This window comes from Phaethon aethereus (assembly GCF_964289735.1).
Source record: "Phaethon aethereus genome assembly, chromosome: 2".
Lineage (NCBI taxonomy): Eukaryota > Metazoa > Chordata > Aves > Phaethontiformes > Phaethontidae > Phaethon > Phaethon aethereus.
The window spans coordinates 9,896,140-9,911,315 of NC_138582.1; the positions used below are offsets into that span (position 1 = coordinate 9,896,140).

The window sequence follows — 15,176 nt, forward strand, 5'->3', positions numbered from 1 at the left end:
CATGTACTCAGATATGAAAATGAAGAATCATGTTATATGAAAAACCTAACTTCAAATACATTACAGAAGAAAACAACTCAGGACAGTCTCATGAGTTTGGCTAGGGTAATCTGTATTTGGCTCATGTCCATCACTAAATTAAAGTTAGTTTAGATGAAATAAACAATAAAATTTGAAAACTCATCTTGTTCTTTCTATTGTACTCTACTCTAAATAATGTCCAGCAGACTTCAGAAGACACTTAATACACACAAAGATCTGGAAACTTCATCTCATAGACTGGAACAGATTGGTAATGAGCATGTCCAGCAGTAATGGTCATCGTTCCTGAGGGGCTAGGTGGAGGACTGTGTGAGAAGAACAATCAAAATATATAATTTATAATTATATGGTTTACTTGCTTTTTTATAGCTTTATACATTAACAGCTGAGAAACAAGAGTAAACTACCCCCGTGCCCCAAACCCATCAGTGTTTTATCCTATTCCTGAAATTCTAATGAAATTGTCATGCCTTTAGCTTTTTTTGCACTCTGGCTTAAAACTATTTTCTTACCCATGAGTACTATTTATACTGCACAACACATGTACACAAGTCCCTATAGTAGTGCCACGTACTATTTTGACTGTTCAATATCTCAATACTTTCTCAGACAGATACAGAAATGGGAAAACAGTATTCTTCAATACTACTGATATACATAGAAATAATACAAGAATAGAAGTATACTATGAGATGGTTTCTGGATATTATCCACTATCTAATAAAAAAATCCAAAATAATAACAAGAAAATCAAAATGACTGTTTTAGATGAAGACTCCTCTTTTTCATTGTACTGGTTTTGGCTGAGATAGAGTTAATTTTCTTTAGGGTAGCTTGTATGGTGCTGTGTTTTGGATTTGTGACCAAAACAATGTTGATAAACAGGGATGTTTTCATTATTGCTGAGCAGTGCTTACACAAAGTCAAGACCTTTTCTGTTTCTCACTGGGGGTGGGCAAGAAATTGGGAGGGGACACAGCCGGGACAGATGACCCCAACTGACCAAAAGGATATTCCATACCATATGATGTCACGCTCAGCAAAAACAGCTTTAGGGAAGAAGGAGGAAGGAGGGGATATTTGTGACGGCATTTGTCTTCCCAAGTAAGCATTATCCGTAACGGAGCCCTGCTTTCCTGGAGATGGCTGAATACCTGCATGCCCATGGGAAGTGGTGAACGAATTCCTTGTTTTGCTTTGCTTGTGCACACAGCTTTTGCTTTCCCTACAAAATGGTCTTTATCTTAGCCCATGAGTTTTCTCACTTTTACCCTCCCAATTCTCTTCCCCATTCCACTGCGGGGGAGTGAGCGAGTGGCTGTGTGGGGCTTAAATGCCTATCAGGGCCAAACCACAACGTTCAGTTGTCAATTATTTTCTACCTATGACACGATCACCTGAAAGTAGACACAATTGTTTTATAACTCAGGTTTCATTCTCATATTCTTCTTGCATAAAGCCTTACCGAATGGTGAGTTCCAGTATCTGTGCAAGTCTATCATGAAGCAAGTTTGCCTAGGAAAAAAAATTATACTTTCATTATTAACTATTATATATTGAACCAAGCTAAAATGAATGTGCCAGGCCATAGTCAGTGAGCATGCTCTATGCCACCACATGGTGAATCTATTCCTGTGTCAATGTCTTTTCTTACTGCTGCAAGGACTCAGAGGCCTGAAGGGGTATGTGAGAGTGAGTGAGCCTGGCTTGGAGTGCAAGGAATTATATAGCAAACTTTGCTGTTGCAGATAGGACTTTAACAAACCTGAAATATATTTAGGTATTCAAAATATATAATGGGGTAAATGCTGCTCCAGTTATCCCAGGATGAAATAGGAATGGATTGTGAATCTAGACTTCAAAGACAGTGAGGAAAACATTAAGATGAAAGAGCGTATGAGATTTCCATTCTTTTTCAAATGGTCTGGGAACAATCAAAGGCACACTTTAAATAACTGGAATTTCCCAACATTGATAATAGTGGAGATAATAGCTGAAGACAAAGAACTGAACTTCTTTAGATGTAACAGCAGCAGTGACAAGATAACATAAATCACCTTTAGCCAGCACATCCCCGTTAATGCTTATAACTACTATCTTCAATGCTGTAAAACATTTTTCAGAAACTCACTTTGGTTTCACATTGTGCTGCTATTTCTTCAAATGGCGCTTTTTGGAACTTTTCAATCACGAGACGCCTTTTTTCTTTTTCCTGTTCTTCAAGTCCATTGTTATCTTAAAAAAAAAAAAAAAACACAAATGTAATCTTTGTATTTCAAGTATAAGTGATATAAACCTTCAAACGTGCACTGCAGAAGCAAACAAGCACTGTATTTGAAATGTTGCAAGCATACTCAAAAAAAGCTGCCATCTGTCATCGCTTCTAAAGCAAAATGCAGATACAAGTTCAGGGAGGGTTTGAGGACCCCAGTTTTGCCCCTTTCTTACTATGTGCTTTTAATTATGAGTACATCCAGGCTTCCTTTTGCTTTATTATCTGGACTCAAGATTGCACTGGTCACTCACTGCACACAAGTTCAGCTTCAAGAAAAAAGAAGGGAGTATCCTCCCTCCCAGTATCATGCAGACAGGTAGGCAGAATTTTCTATTAGAATTTGTGAAAAGCGAGTTCAACTTTCCAGCACCTAAAGAATCTAAGTATCTCAGTGATTAGGAAGGTTTGGGAAACTGTCAGACTGAATTATTGTTTAAAATGTCAGTGTTGAGTGTTTAAAACATCAATGCCTACTCCCTATTTTTGACAGGATTTTGGTGGACTTGACAGCATTAATTAGTAATTACTTATAGTGATATGAAATAAGCAAAGTGGATAATTCTGCGTTCTGGTAGCTGGATCACTTGACAGAAAAAATATTCTTTTAAAAAACTGAGTGTTTTTGAAGTCCACAATGTGTACTTTACAATCTATTTTCTGAATGCATTGAAGCCCTGAAAATCTTAATATGTAAAAAACATTTAAGCTGCTTTATAAACGATCACTCAATGGAACCTGAAAATCTCATGTAATTTATAGCTTGGACTATAAGGGCAAATTTAATAGACAACAGGCATTTCCAGATGCTTTTCATTCAGTCACATTAGCTTCAGAAAATTAATTCACTAAAATTATCAAGATATCATTTCAGAAATTTAGAAATTACTAACTGAAATTTTAAATAAATTTACTAGCTGAAGAGAAGCAAAAGTAATATTTTAATTATGGTATTCTGGCAACACCTTTTTCTCTAGCAATTCCACAGTAATCTAAAACTGTGCTGTACAAACACAATTGTAGTAAGTCTTACCAATTGCTTTCTTCAAAGCTTCAAAGGTAATTTCTTCAGTATTATCAACCTAAACACAAAGAAACAAACCCCCTTAAACCTCCCATAAAACAAGCTTCTAAAAAATAAGGAATGTGATAAAACAGAAGGCCAAAATGTCTACAGAACTTTTCTGCCTTAATAGCTTTATGGAGTTTCTGTGACAGCTGACAGATCACTAATTCACGTTTTTAAGCCACTGCAATTAGTGAGGAAATTTTTATCAAATGAGATCAAAGAAAACTTTCCGAAGACGCACTATGGCAACAATACTTTGGAAAGGGGCTTGAATTTTGGCAGAACACTCCTTTGGGTCAGGAATATGTTGTGGCGTTTCTATACTGTTAAGCCTCGGTTCCGGTTCTTAGTCAGCTGTTGCGAATAACAGCAACTGCTTCCCGAGACTAGTTGAGCTACCAGCAATGTGATACTAAAACAAGAGATGGTAGTGGCGGGTAGAGTGGAAAACGGTTATTGCTTTAGACTAACTTCGTACCAGTATGGGCTCCAAATAATTTGGTGCTTACGTCATAAACACTGGAGCTCAAGGGCCCTTCGTAACAAGCTATGTCTGATGCACTGAGAAAATGTGCTCATTTAGCAATATGAATACCCATTTGCTGCTGCAGATGTACTTCACTAGGAATTGCTTGGGGCTGCAAAATTACTGAATTACTGAAGACACATGAACATTAATTACTCTGAAGAGTTCCAGCTCAGGGATCTTTGTGTTTCAATTCTTTATAGACCTACAGTTTCTGTATCAGTAGGTATATTTACAGTGAAACTACTGTGATAACATTAGGGGAGAACGCTTAGGTGGCAGAACAGTGTTTCTTGGCTTGGATTGCCTTACTTTAATCCTTCTAAACGAATTACATGTAAACAGGCACCGCTTTTGTTTTTCCTTATGAATATTAATTGTTTAGAATGGTCTCATACGATTTAAAATAGAAGATCTGTAAGGTAGCAAAAAGTTATTTCACCCATTTCATAAGATCCCGAATTCTTTCAGTTTTTTAATTCATTGACTTGATGTCCTGTAAATGGAAAAGCCAGAAGAAGTAGCTGTTTCCTTTTTACATCAGTGTTATTTCAGGAGATGGAGCTGTAAATGACACTTTTCTAACAGATTTTACTACATTAGCATTGTATTCTCTACCTCTGAATATATAAAAAGTTAATAAATAAACAGCAAAAAAATCTTTATGTCAAATATTTGTGGATATGGCTAGAGATAAGAAATATTCAGGTTTTTAAATAATCACCTTTTATAGGATTCATATTTGGTAAATATTACTTGTTTATGGCAGCCTTTCAGATTTCTAATTAACATCCATAGTAGCTGCTGCTATTAGCAGCATTATATTTGGTTATTCACAGAATCACAGAAACACTAGCTACTTTTACAAGTGCTTTCACCTTATAAATTGAGGTAACTATGGAATAAACCATCTTCCTGAACAGGATTCTCTAACAGACTTGAGACAACAAAAAACTTTGATTGTGCCGACAAAAGAATAGCATTTGTATTGTATACAACAATAGATATTTTATGGATAAACAGTCTTCCACCTCAGACAGTGTAGAAATGATAACCATACATCATTAATCCTAAAACTTAATTAAGCAGTTTATTCTCTCAATCATAAAGACTTATGCTCACTTATTTTTTTTTCAGTTTAATTCTGCTGATGGTTATGGATTATGTTATAGTACTTGCTAATCTACATAGCAAGAGAACCTTAATAAGAGACTTAATATCCTTGTGGAGCTTTTTCTTTTTTTCCTCCTCTTGAGTTATATCCAGTGTATCATATTATGTTGCAGGTGGCCAAAACCACACATTATAAGGGAACAAGAATTAGCAAAAATTACAGAGCACCATGACTGAAGGGAGAGGCTGCCCAGGGAAGTGGTTGAGTCACCAACCCTGGAGGTATTTAAAAGACATGTAGACGTGGCACTTGGGGACATAGTTTAATGGTGGACTTGACAGTCCTAGGTTAATGGTTGGGCTCGATGATCTTAAGGGTCTTTTCCAACCTAAATGATTCTATGATTATCTTATTGAAGGAGCATAATACTGGAGCCTCACCGTGACAGAGAAGTTCATTCTGGTCTATCTACCAGTTTTTCAGTTGTTCACAATTTAGGTATCAAGGTGTAGTCAGCAAAATGGAAAATACTGTTTTCCCCTTTGCATTGTAAACAAACATTGTAAAGCAACTAAAGGAGGAATAATTTTTCACGTGTTTCTGATTAATAAAATTCTTGTTTTTAAGAGAGACAAACAGTAATTCATTATCCAAGACACTGTACCACATTAAACTGAGATTAAATACAAAGGCTTTTATCTACAACTGCTATATCCTCTTCAAAAAATGTCTATATATCAATGCTTAACATAACAATGCTTACCATAGTCATTTGAAATCTGAAATGGAAACTTCTCTCGTTTAATTTTACTTTCAAAAGAGATGCTCAATCATGTATAATGACATATAATACATGATTTTAAAACAGGATACGAATGGCAAACACCCTAATTCCTATTAAGAGCATTTACTTCCTTCAGAAAGCTAAAGATTGTGACAATCTGGCTTACTTTTCAAACACTTGTTTCTTCTTTCTCCTAAACTTTTATCTATCTTATCTGTATCCTTGCCAAAGCACAACAGCAAGAAGTGAACACAAAATATCATGAGGTATCATTAGCACAAAGCAGAAAGGAATAATAACAATGATGCAAAGCATAAATCACTTATGTCACTAAGATCTAAAATGAGGCTTGCTCCTTTGCAATAGCTTAATATTGCATTTTTGACTAACATTCAGCTTGACAGTGTCCACATATTCTGTTTCATGTCCCTAGCCGGTTGCCACTTGAAAAAGCTAAAGGTAGGATTCATTTACGGGTACAAATCCCTCAATTTCAACAGCTAATCTCAATCACAGTGAGCAGAGATCCGGTTAATAAAAATTAGCTGAACCTTGAAAAAGATTCAGTAGAAACAGAAATTTATTTTAAGAAATACTTCAAATGAAGTGTCAAAAGATGTGGGATAATTTTAATTAGAATGTCTTCCTAAGGGTTAATTAGCATCAGCTGCTGTACCCTACATATGAACTTTTTGTTGCTACCTTATCTTTCCCATGTCTTTAAAGCACAGTGTGTTAAACTCTTCTGGAAGCGAAAAGTGACACTCTAACACTATGGTGTAAGTAGCCTGCCCAGCCTTTACTTGCCCCTCTGAAAGACAGCAGGTTTCTCACTAGTCTTATATCTGTCAGACCCATGTTGATGAACAAGACTCTCAGATACTTCAAATGACGCAGGGATACAGATGCAGGAACTTATCTGATCCCTCAAAATGGAAAGAAAATATTTTAGAATATTTACTCATAAAATATTAGTTGTTCAGCATATTTATCTATTGCTATCCCATATTCTGCAGTACTGTCTCTAAAAACTATAGTGACAAAAGACTTTACATTTTTATACAGCACGACCAGTGTCAGTGTCTTTTGACAACACATTTCTACAAATATAGGAGTTAAAGAAAAATCAAAACCCCAAAGCATTTATCACTGCTAGAACAATTAGATATAAGACTTTCTGGGAAAACTTCATTTGCATTCCTCCCCCGAAGATGCTGCTTTAAAATATCCTGTGATTTTCATACCTTATCCTCTGTGTTGTTGCCAGGCAGAATATCCACCTGAATAGATACAGTGTCCACAATGCTCTTCCTCCTGGAGAGTCTGTCCTCATCTAGAAGAAAAACAACTTACCTCACTTTTTGTACAACAGTTAAAACATGATCAATCAAATTTCTACACATCAGATGCAGATTTGTTTCTACATGCCTATTTACCCCAAGATCATCTAGTTTATCATCTAGTTATTTGAATTGTTGTGAAAAATGATGAGTTACTGCTCTAAATTATTAAATGTGAAGGAAAATAACCATTTTACTGTCTCTTCCACCTCTCATCCCAGATCTTGCTATCCTTCCCTTAAAAGGCCAGAATTTTAAAAAATTAGATGAGATCTTATTCAAATGCATAATAAATAACATATATATAAAATATATAACATATATATATAATAAATAACATAGTAACATGATGATATATTGCTGCACAGTAATTTACAAAAGCCTGAACTTATTTTTTTGGTTGTGAAATGGAAATGTTAAGGTCTTAATCTGAAGGTATTCTGAAACAGAAAAGGGCTTCTTGGAAGATGACTCATTGACAGAATAACGATTTCTCACTGGAAATTAGCAATCCTTCCTTATTCTTGTTGATACAAGTACCATACTCAGAGAGTCTAAAAATCTACCAGGTGAAAAAAATTCTCTCCATTTCTGACTTCCTACAAATATTTCAGTAAGTCTAGCTGGCCTAAAAATTTGTCATACGTTGACCCACTGTACTAATACTAAAAGGAGCACCACAATTTCGTTAATGCATAAGCAGATTATGATCAAATGATCCTTCGAGTTGATGGATTTTCCTTTTGTGACTGCATTCCTCAGACAATACACCAATAATCTTTTCTCATTTTTGACATTTACAATTAAGAAAAAACAGTAAAAATGCATTTACAGAGGTGTCATGAAGATCCTCTGACAAATGGAGACTTGACTGGCCTGATTTCTGTGTATCTTATTTAGAAAATCATCAATTGCCATATCACATTTTAGATTTTAGCTGAGATGAAGCCATTTGGACCTGGCCATTATTATGATGACTTGCACTGCACGTAGTTAGAAGCACCTACAGGCACTTGATACTAAGATAAGGAGAACGACTGTAAAACTCTCCTATCACAAGGTAATTTATGCTGGTTCTTCTGCAACCTTTGTTTAAATCATTTCTAGCAAAGCACTTCTGCAGTGCAAATATTGAGCATGAACAAACAGAATTCATTCCAGCACAGCTGAACATACTCAGCTTTTAAAAAACCAAGAAGAATCAGAAGTCATATAAATAAAATGGCATTTGAAGATCAAGAGGCAGTGAAAGAACAAGATTAGTGAAAAACACCTGAATTCTAGCTATCTTTGCCAGGTTCTTGGAGGCCCTGAGCATTTGAAGTGGCATTTTGAAGGATTTACTGAATTTTTAAATCCCTGACGGCTCACTGGTACATGACCCAGTACACAGAGTCTGAGGAAAGCACCTTAGCCCTCAAGAGTAAACACAAGACAAAACTACATCTTTGCTGCCATCTTGCTGCTCTCTCTATAATTGACAGGCAAACACCAAAAGATAAATTTTTGGGACTACTTTTGATAGAATTAATTTTTATAATGGATGCCTCACTATACTTCTCTAATAAAAATGCTCATTCTTCTCTAATTTCAACATTATGTGAGTAAAAAATTGTGAAAATGGCAATTTTTTCTGTTATATGATATAAAGCTTGTTCTCCACGCACACGAAGGAGCCCAGAGGCACAAGGGCAATGGTGGAGCCTCAATACCCACAGCCCCAGCCCCTGCCAGGGTTGTCCTGGGAGTCTTGGCCCCATGGTCCAAGGGTGGCACCCACCCCATGGAGCAGTGGGAGCAGCTCTCTGGGTCATCTCACTGTGCAAGGCAGGGTCAAGTGCCTGGGGCATGGGACACTTTGTGGGATGGAGGGGAGCAGCCTCTTGGGATTGCACAAGGCTTAGTATGGGATGTTTAGGGGAGGAAGCAAGGGTGGGGAAAGGGAGGATTGACATGGTTTGGGGAGGAGCAAGCAAGAAAAAGAGAGGGATACGGGGTTAAAAGCATCAGTCCCACGTAAACCAGTGGCTGATCAGTACCCGCATCTGGCCATGCCCTGAGCCTCATCAGTGCAGCCTGTCCCGGCTTCTCATTAAATCCCATTTCTCTTTTCCTGGGTGAGGGACTCTTTATTATTTATGCAGGCTTGTGTACGGGGGTCTGAGCGCAGCAACTGGAGTCAGACCATGGGTCAGAGGACCTGTGTGTCTGGCGCGAGCAAAGGTGCACAGCATCAGTGCGTGATCAAGAGGGAATATCGGACTGGATCAGTAGGTGAGTAGGTCAAGTGGTCTAGGAGCTGGAGGTGTCCGTGTGTGTCTGGCTTGCTTTGTGTCTCTGAGGAGGAGGCACCTGGAGGGACCGGGAGGCCCAGGCCAACCATCAGAAAGTCCATGGAACCTTGGGGGTTGACCAAGAGCCATGTGTACACACGCGTGTGCATTACTGTGCACAAGGGGGATCTGTACCAGCAGCTAGACTGGGACTGTGGGCCTTGAGGACTCACATGCCAGCAACTGGGGAGACTGGGAACCAGGAGGCAGCTGGTGGGTAGGCAGTGTCTAAGCCTAGCTACTGGCAGGATGCACACAGAACATATGCACGTATACATGTCCCACTAATGGACCTTTATCCTGAACAGCCAGCAAGTAAGAGGAATCATCTTACTGTTCTGTGAACAGCTGTGAGCTTCTTCCAACTTTCTACCAAGTTCTTGTAATTCCACTCAAAGAGGTAATTAGTACTGTCACAAGAATGATACCTATAGCCCTACTACCTGCTCAGGAAAAGAAAATAGGAAGCAAATATACCACAGATTTCCAAATCAAGAGTAAACACAAAGGCAAACATTGCAGCAGCTAACATTGCTACAGGTATATCAAGGAGATAAACAAAAAAAAGCTGAAGGAAACACTAAGTACAACACAAACACGATTTCTGGCCTAAAGGTCTAAAGGCCTTCTAAAAGCGTACTGGTTTTTTGAGTGTGCACATCCTACACACACATCACAGCTAGCAGGAGAGCAGGCTGACCTACAACTCATTTTTACCTTTTGTATTGTGTCTGCATTTATGAGGTTTTTTGCCTGATGGAAATAGAGCTAAATTAAAAAAAAAATTATGTACGTATAGACAAAAAATTACTAAATGTACATTTAAATTATCATCTTCCCTCCTACCCAAATAAGTAAGGCAACAAAGTACAAAAAGTTGCAAATATGAATGTCTTGCAAACTGATGAGAAGTACCAAAAACTGAAACAGAGACAGTATGAAGGTTTTGTGTCTATAAATCGTTGTTAAGCACTACATCATTAATATTCAGAAATACTAGAAATAATTAGGATAAAGTCTTGACTGGCATTTTGGGTTCAACCATAGCTTTCACAGGAATATACAAAAAATTGATCCATCTTTTACTAAAATTATTGATATAATTTGAAACATTATATTCTAGCATTATAATTTAGTAGTAGCAATCAAACATTTCAGTCAATAAAAAAATTTTAGAATTCCAAAATATTCACTTTGGTCCTGATTTAGTTAAACGAAAACCTTGGAAGCTCAACATCTCACAGGATCAGAGATTAATGATCCTAATCAGATATGACAGCAGACATGAAACCAGTGGTGGTTACTGCTCTTTGCAAAAGATTACAACACAAAAAAACCCCACCCATCTAATTCACATAGTCTAAGATCTAGCATTAAATATGGCTGTTTCTCATCATCTGAAGAAGCAGTTAATTACATACTTGCAGCTAAACTCACTTAACCTTATCAGAACTTACATTTCTTCCTGTGTAGGAATGCATTTTTATGAAAGTACCCAAGAAAACCCTAGCAAGGTTATTTGGGTATAAATACATCTCTTTTTCTAGAAGACGCTTAATATAGATTTCCAACCGGGCTATCTTTCTCATTCCATTCTCATTCACTCACTGAAAGACAGTAAGAATTGAAAACGTAACATTTCCTTACTTGCTACCTACTTCTTCTGCCAATACTAAAATATGATGTTAACTAGTTTTTTGGATGCCAGAAGAAATAATCTGTCAAGTATAGCAACATTTTCCTTTTTAGAAGATGACAACCAGCATCAGAAAACAGAGATTACAGCTGTGTCTCAGAGCATGTCATTAGTTTGCCTGCTAGCATAGGGGACAAAACCACATCTGCTGTTCTGAAGAACTCATTCCCTCCCATAGCAGCTATCCAAAAAACACTTACGCAAGGGCAGGCAGCAATGTCTCTGAATCGTACTGCAAGTGTGACAGATCTGGCATTCACTGTCCGTATGTACTACGTTTCTTTCTATGCATGAGCTACAAAACATGGGAATCATATTTTCCTGCTAGGAACTTTTATTTCTCAAAAAAGTCATGCTTCAGACTGGGATGTCCCATAGCCTATTCAAATAATAACCCGTTATGTACAGCCACAAAACATGCACAGTCGGTAAAACAAATACTTAAAATTTTTTTTTGCAGTAAGTTGCTCAATTGGCTGTTGGAAATATATTAAAAGTGGAAAATGCACAAATGTCATATATTCATGCATGCTGGGTGGCACAAACTCTCACAAATCTTCCTCGGGCATATTTTATTTTCATTGTATTATCTGACACTAAACTATCATAGGTATCTAATGGAGGAAAACATAACATTCTTGATTAAATTAGCATCTGCTCGTTGAAAATTTGACTAAGGCAAATAAGTCAGCATGAGGCCAGATGGCAAAAGGATGGGATATATTCCATCCAGTGTTTACATAAAAGGGATAAAGTATGCTAACTTGTGTAATCCTTCCTCACCTGGTAATTCAAATTAATACAGAAAAACATTAATAATCACCACTATCTTCTAGGTATTCTTTCAAAAATGAAGACTTCATTACAAAGAGTTGAAGTGGGTTCAAGAACTTTCTGTGTCACCTCCTTAATTTAAGGGGGAAAAAAAATCTTAAAGGACACCAAGTTGAAATTTCTTAGCAATAATACAGTAGCTAGTGAGAAAAAAACAAAACAAAACTTCTTGAGAAAACAAAATTATACTATGATTAAATTCCGTTGCCAAGTAGTCACATTACATTTCATTGGCACAAAACATATCAAGAAAGCATTCTTAATAACTGGTACTTAGTAGTTTTGCCACTAATCACCACTTACCTGTTACCTGGGGTACATATGGAACTGACAATCTTTCCACACTGTATCCACTGCCTCCTAATGATTCTGCAATCTTGTTTGTCAGGAAAAATAAATTTTTTTCATGCTTCTCTAAGGATTTTGGAAGACTGTCAAAATATATATTTGAAGTTATTATCTATCAACAGAGATTTTTTCATTAAATAAAATATTTTGCCAATGTCTGCAAGCAACCAAAATTGGTCAATGGTGATTTGATAGAAACAAAACTTGCTCAGTTTTTTGGAATGAATATGCACCCCAAAATGAGTCCACTGAATACCTCTGCAATATTGTAAATTACCTTAACACTTCTTGGATATCTGAAATATGTTCCTCACCTATTCTGCCACATCTTGAGAGAATGTGGTTTCTGTTAAATAGAAAAAACTGCAGATAAACAGTATTTGCCATTTGCCAGCAATGTGCCCTCATGGCAAAAGAGGCTAAGGGTATCCTGGGCTGCATCAGTTCTGCCCACAGGCGAGGCGGGTGCTCCTTCCCCTCTACTCAGCACTGGTAAGGCCACACCTGGAGTACTGTGTCAAGTGCTGGGCTGCCCAGGACAGGAGAGACGTAAGAGTCCAACAAAGGGCTACTAACATGGATTAAGGGACTGGAACATCTCTCCAATGAAGAAAGATTGAGAGAGCTGGGACAGTTCAATACAGAGAAAAGAAGGTGGATCTTATCAATGTGCACAACTACCTTAAGGGAGGGAGGGTGGAAAGACAATAGGGCCAGGCTCTTTTCAGTGGTGCCCAGTAACAGGACCAGAAGCAATGGGCACTAACTGAAACACAGAAGGTTCTGTTTGAACATCACAAAACACTTTTTTACTGTGAGGGTGACCAAGCACTGGCACAGGTTGCCCAGAGAGGTTGTGGAGTCTCCATCCTTGGAGATATTCCAAAGCCATCTGGATGTGGGTCTGGACAGTGTGCTCTAGGTGACCCAGCTTGAGCAGGGGGGTTGGAACAGATGATCTCCAGAGGTCCCATTCAACCTCACCCATTCTGTGATTCAGTGAAAACTCATTTTTCTGTTTTAGCACTTATACCAAGCATCATACTGTGCAGATCTAAGTGCCTCTGACTACAATACAAAAAGTCTGAAAACCACATTTTTTTCAGATATGCATATATGCTTGGTTTTCTTCTGCCTATCCTGTACACTATTAAACTTCTAAATTATTTTTCCCATATGCAACTTATTTCAATTATGTGTGATTTTTAATAGTAAAATAGGTACTTCACTGTTCATTAATTCACATTCTATATCTACTTACTTGCATTTGTCTTTGAAAATTGTTTCTGGTAGAAAGTAAGACGCTTCCAGACTTCTAGTTTCGATGACCTGAAAAAAAACAAGACAAGTAGTACAAATGGAATAGTTCCATAGCTATTTTCTCCAACGGCTAAATTGATTAAAGAGGTTCTACTGTAGCAGATTACCAATCCTCCACTAACATCCACTCCAGCACAAATGAGACCTTTAGAATTTTTTTTAACCAGAGAAAGAGATTGTGGCATTCACCCTTTAGACTAAAAATCTGTTTCCCATGGTCTTGTGCATGTCAGTACTGTTTTACCAAAGCCAGTGAGGCTGTAAAGTCTTATACCAGATGGAGATTTAGCCCATTATATAAGGTACCATAAACAAAATAAAAATGCTATACCTTGAGAGAAGAATATTCTGTGCATGATTTATGAGTCATCAAGTAATGCAATGACAGACCAAAGACAACGAGCAAGGTTGGTGGACACAAATACAGGAGATCAACACCACAAGCAATTACTTGACAGAAGTTATTTACCCACTTTACAGTAGACTGTGTATTGTTCTAAATGACTTAAATTGCTTAATTGTGTGTTACCTTGCTGACATGCTGGCAAAAGGCAGGAACTGCAATCATCTGGCTCAGAAAGTTTAGATATGCTGCAACCAATGCCATGACACCACAACGATTAAACATTGGCAGATTATCCTCATTGATGATGGCAATGTCCTGAAACATAAAGGATAGCATTATACAGTTAACAGGCTATTCCAAATATATGGAAGTCAAAATTATTATCAGTAACACTAGCTGGTTATGATGATGACTATCTGGCATTACTTAGCATTTAATAGCTCGCATCTTAAAATTCAAGTCTTTTAGCTCACTCCTGAATTAGGTATATATTGATCTGAAATTAGCCTGAAGGATTCAACCTCTATGAAGAGAAATAAGTCTACTCAACTCAGACTTCTGTTTCCCAGAAAGAGAGTACAGGTTAGTGACTGGTAGTCTCTTGTCCTTACCACTTGCTGATCCTAACTATTTTTCAGGAAAACTAGAAACAGTAGTTTAATAATAAAAATCACTCTTGTGACCACAGCTACAGCACCATAAATGGAATTATTTAATGCTTATTAGCATTTCTATGTTTATTTACATGTATTATTTTAGTTTTAATAAAACACTAATGACATTTTCATCACGTAAGGATCTGGTTCAGTGACATTTTAAAATTAAGGATGCACTCTGCATTTCAGAGGTTTCATGATGCACGTGCACATTAGGGAATAAGGCTAATGATGGAGAGTGAACTGGGAATACAAGACACAATTTCACTAAATTTCCAGGGCACATGCTAGCACTATTTTTTTTGAATGCTTACATTTCAACACAGGTAAACCTACTGAGGACTGTATGCAACTAGGAAATAATGTTTGATCCTGTAGAGAAAATCTTAAGGAATAAAGCCTATCAACACACTGAAAGAATTTTACTCTTAAGGTAAGATTAAATAGCCTAGTTTGACAAATATTTCCAAACAACCAATTAACCACAAGCTTTCTT

The 15,176-nt window shown here is 37.2% G+C and overlaps 1 protein-coding gene across 2 annotated transcripts in view; it reads right to left on the reverse strand.

The window, feature by feature from the left end:
* Positions 1–241: 241 nt before the first annotated feature.
* EFR3A (EFR3 homolog A) overlaps positions 242–15,176 on the reverse strand; it is a gene marked incomplete at both ends in the record, with an annotated part of 64,469 nt that continues 49,534 nt past the window's right edge. Inside the window, 9 exons of one of the 2 annotated variants that reach the window (XM_082015189.1) lie at positions 242–347; positions 1,508–1,557; positions 2,174–2,277; positions 3,348–3,396; positions 7,052–7,140; positions 10,198–10,248; positions 12,314–12,441; positions 13,620–13,687; positions 14,208–14,339. In XM_082015189.1, coding sequence (XP_081871315.1) covers positions 242–347; positions 1,508–1,557; positions 2,174–2,277; positions 3,348–3,396; positions 7,052–7,140; positions 10,198–10,248; positions 12,314–12,441; positions 13,620–13,687; positions 14,208–14,339 — 777 coding nt within the window. The remainder of the gene's footprint in view (positions 348–1,507; positions 1,558–2,173; positions 2,278–3,347; positions 3,397–7,051; positions 7,141–10,197; positions 10,249–12,313; positions 12,442–13,619; positions 13,688–14,207; positions 14,340–15,176) is intronic. The other variant, XM_082015188.1, reaches the window with a different exon arrangement.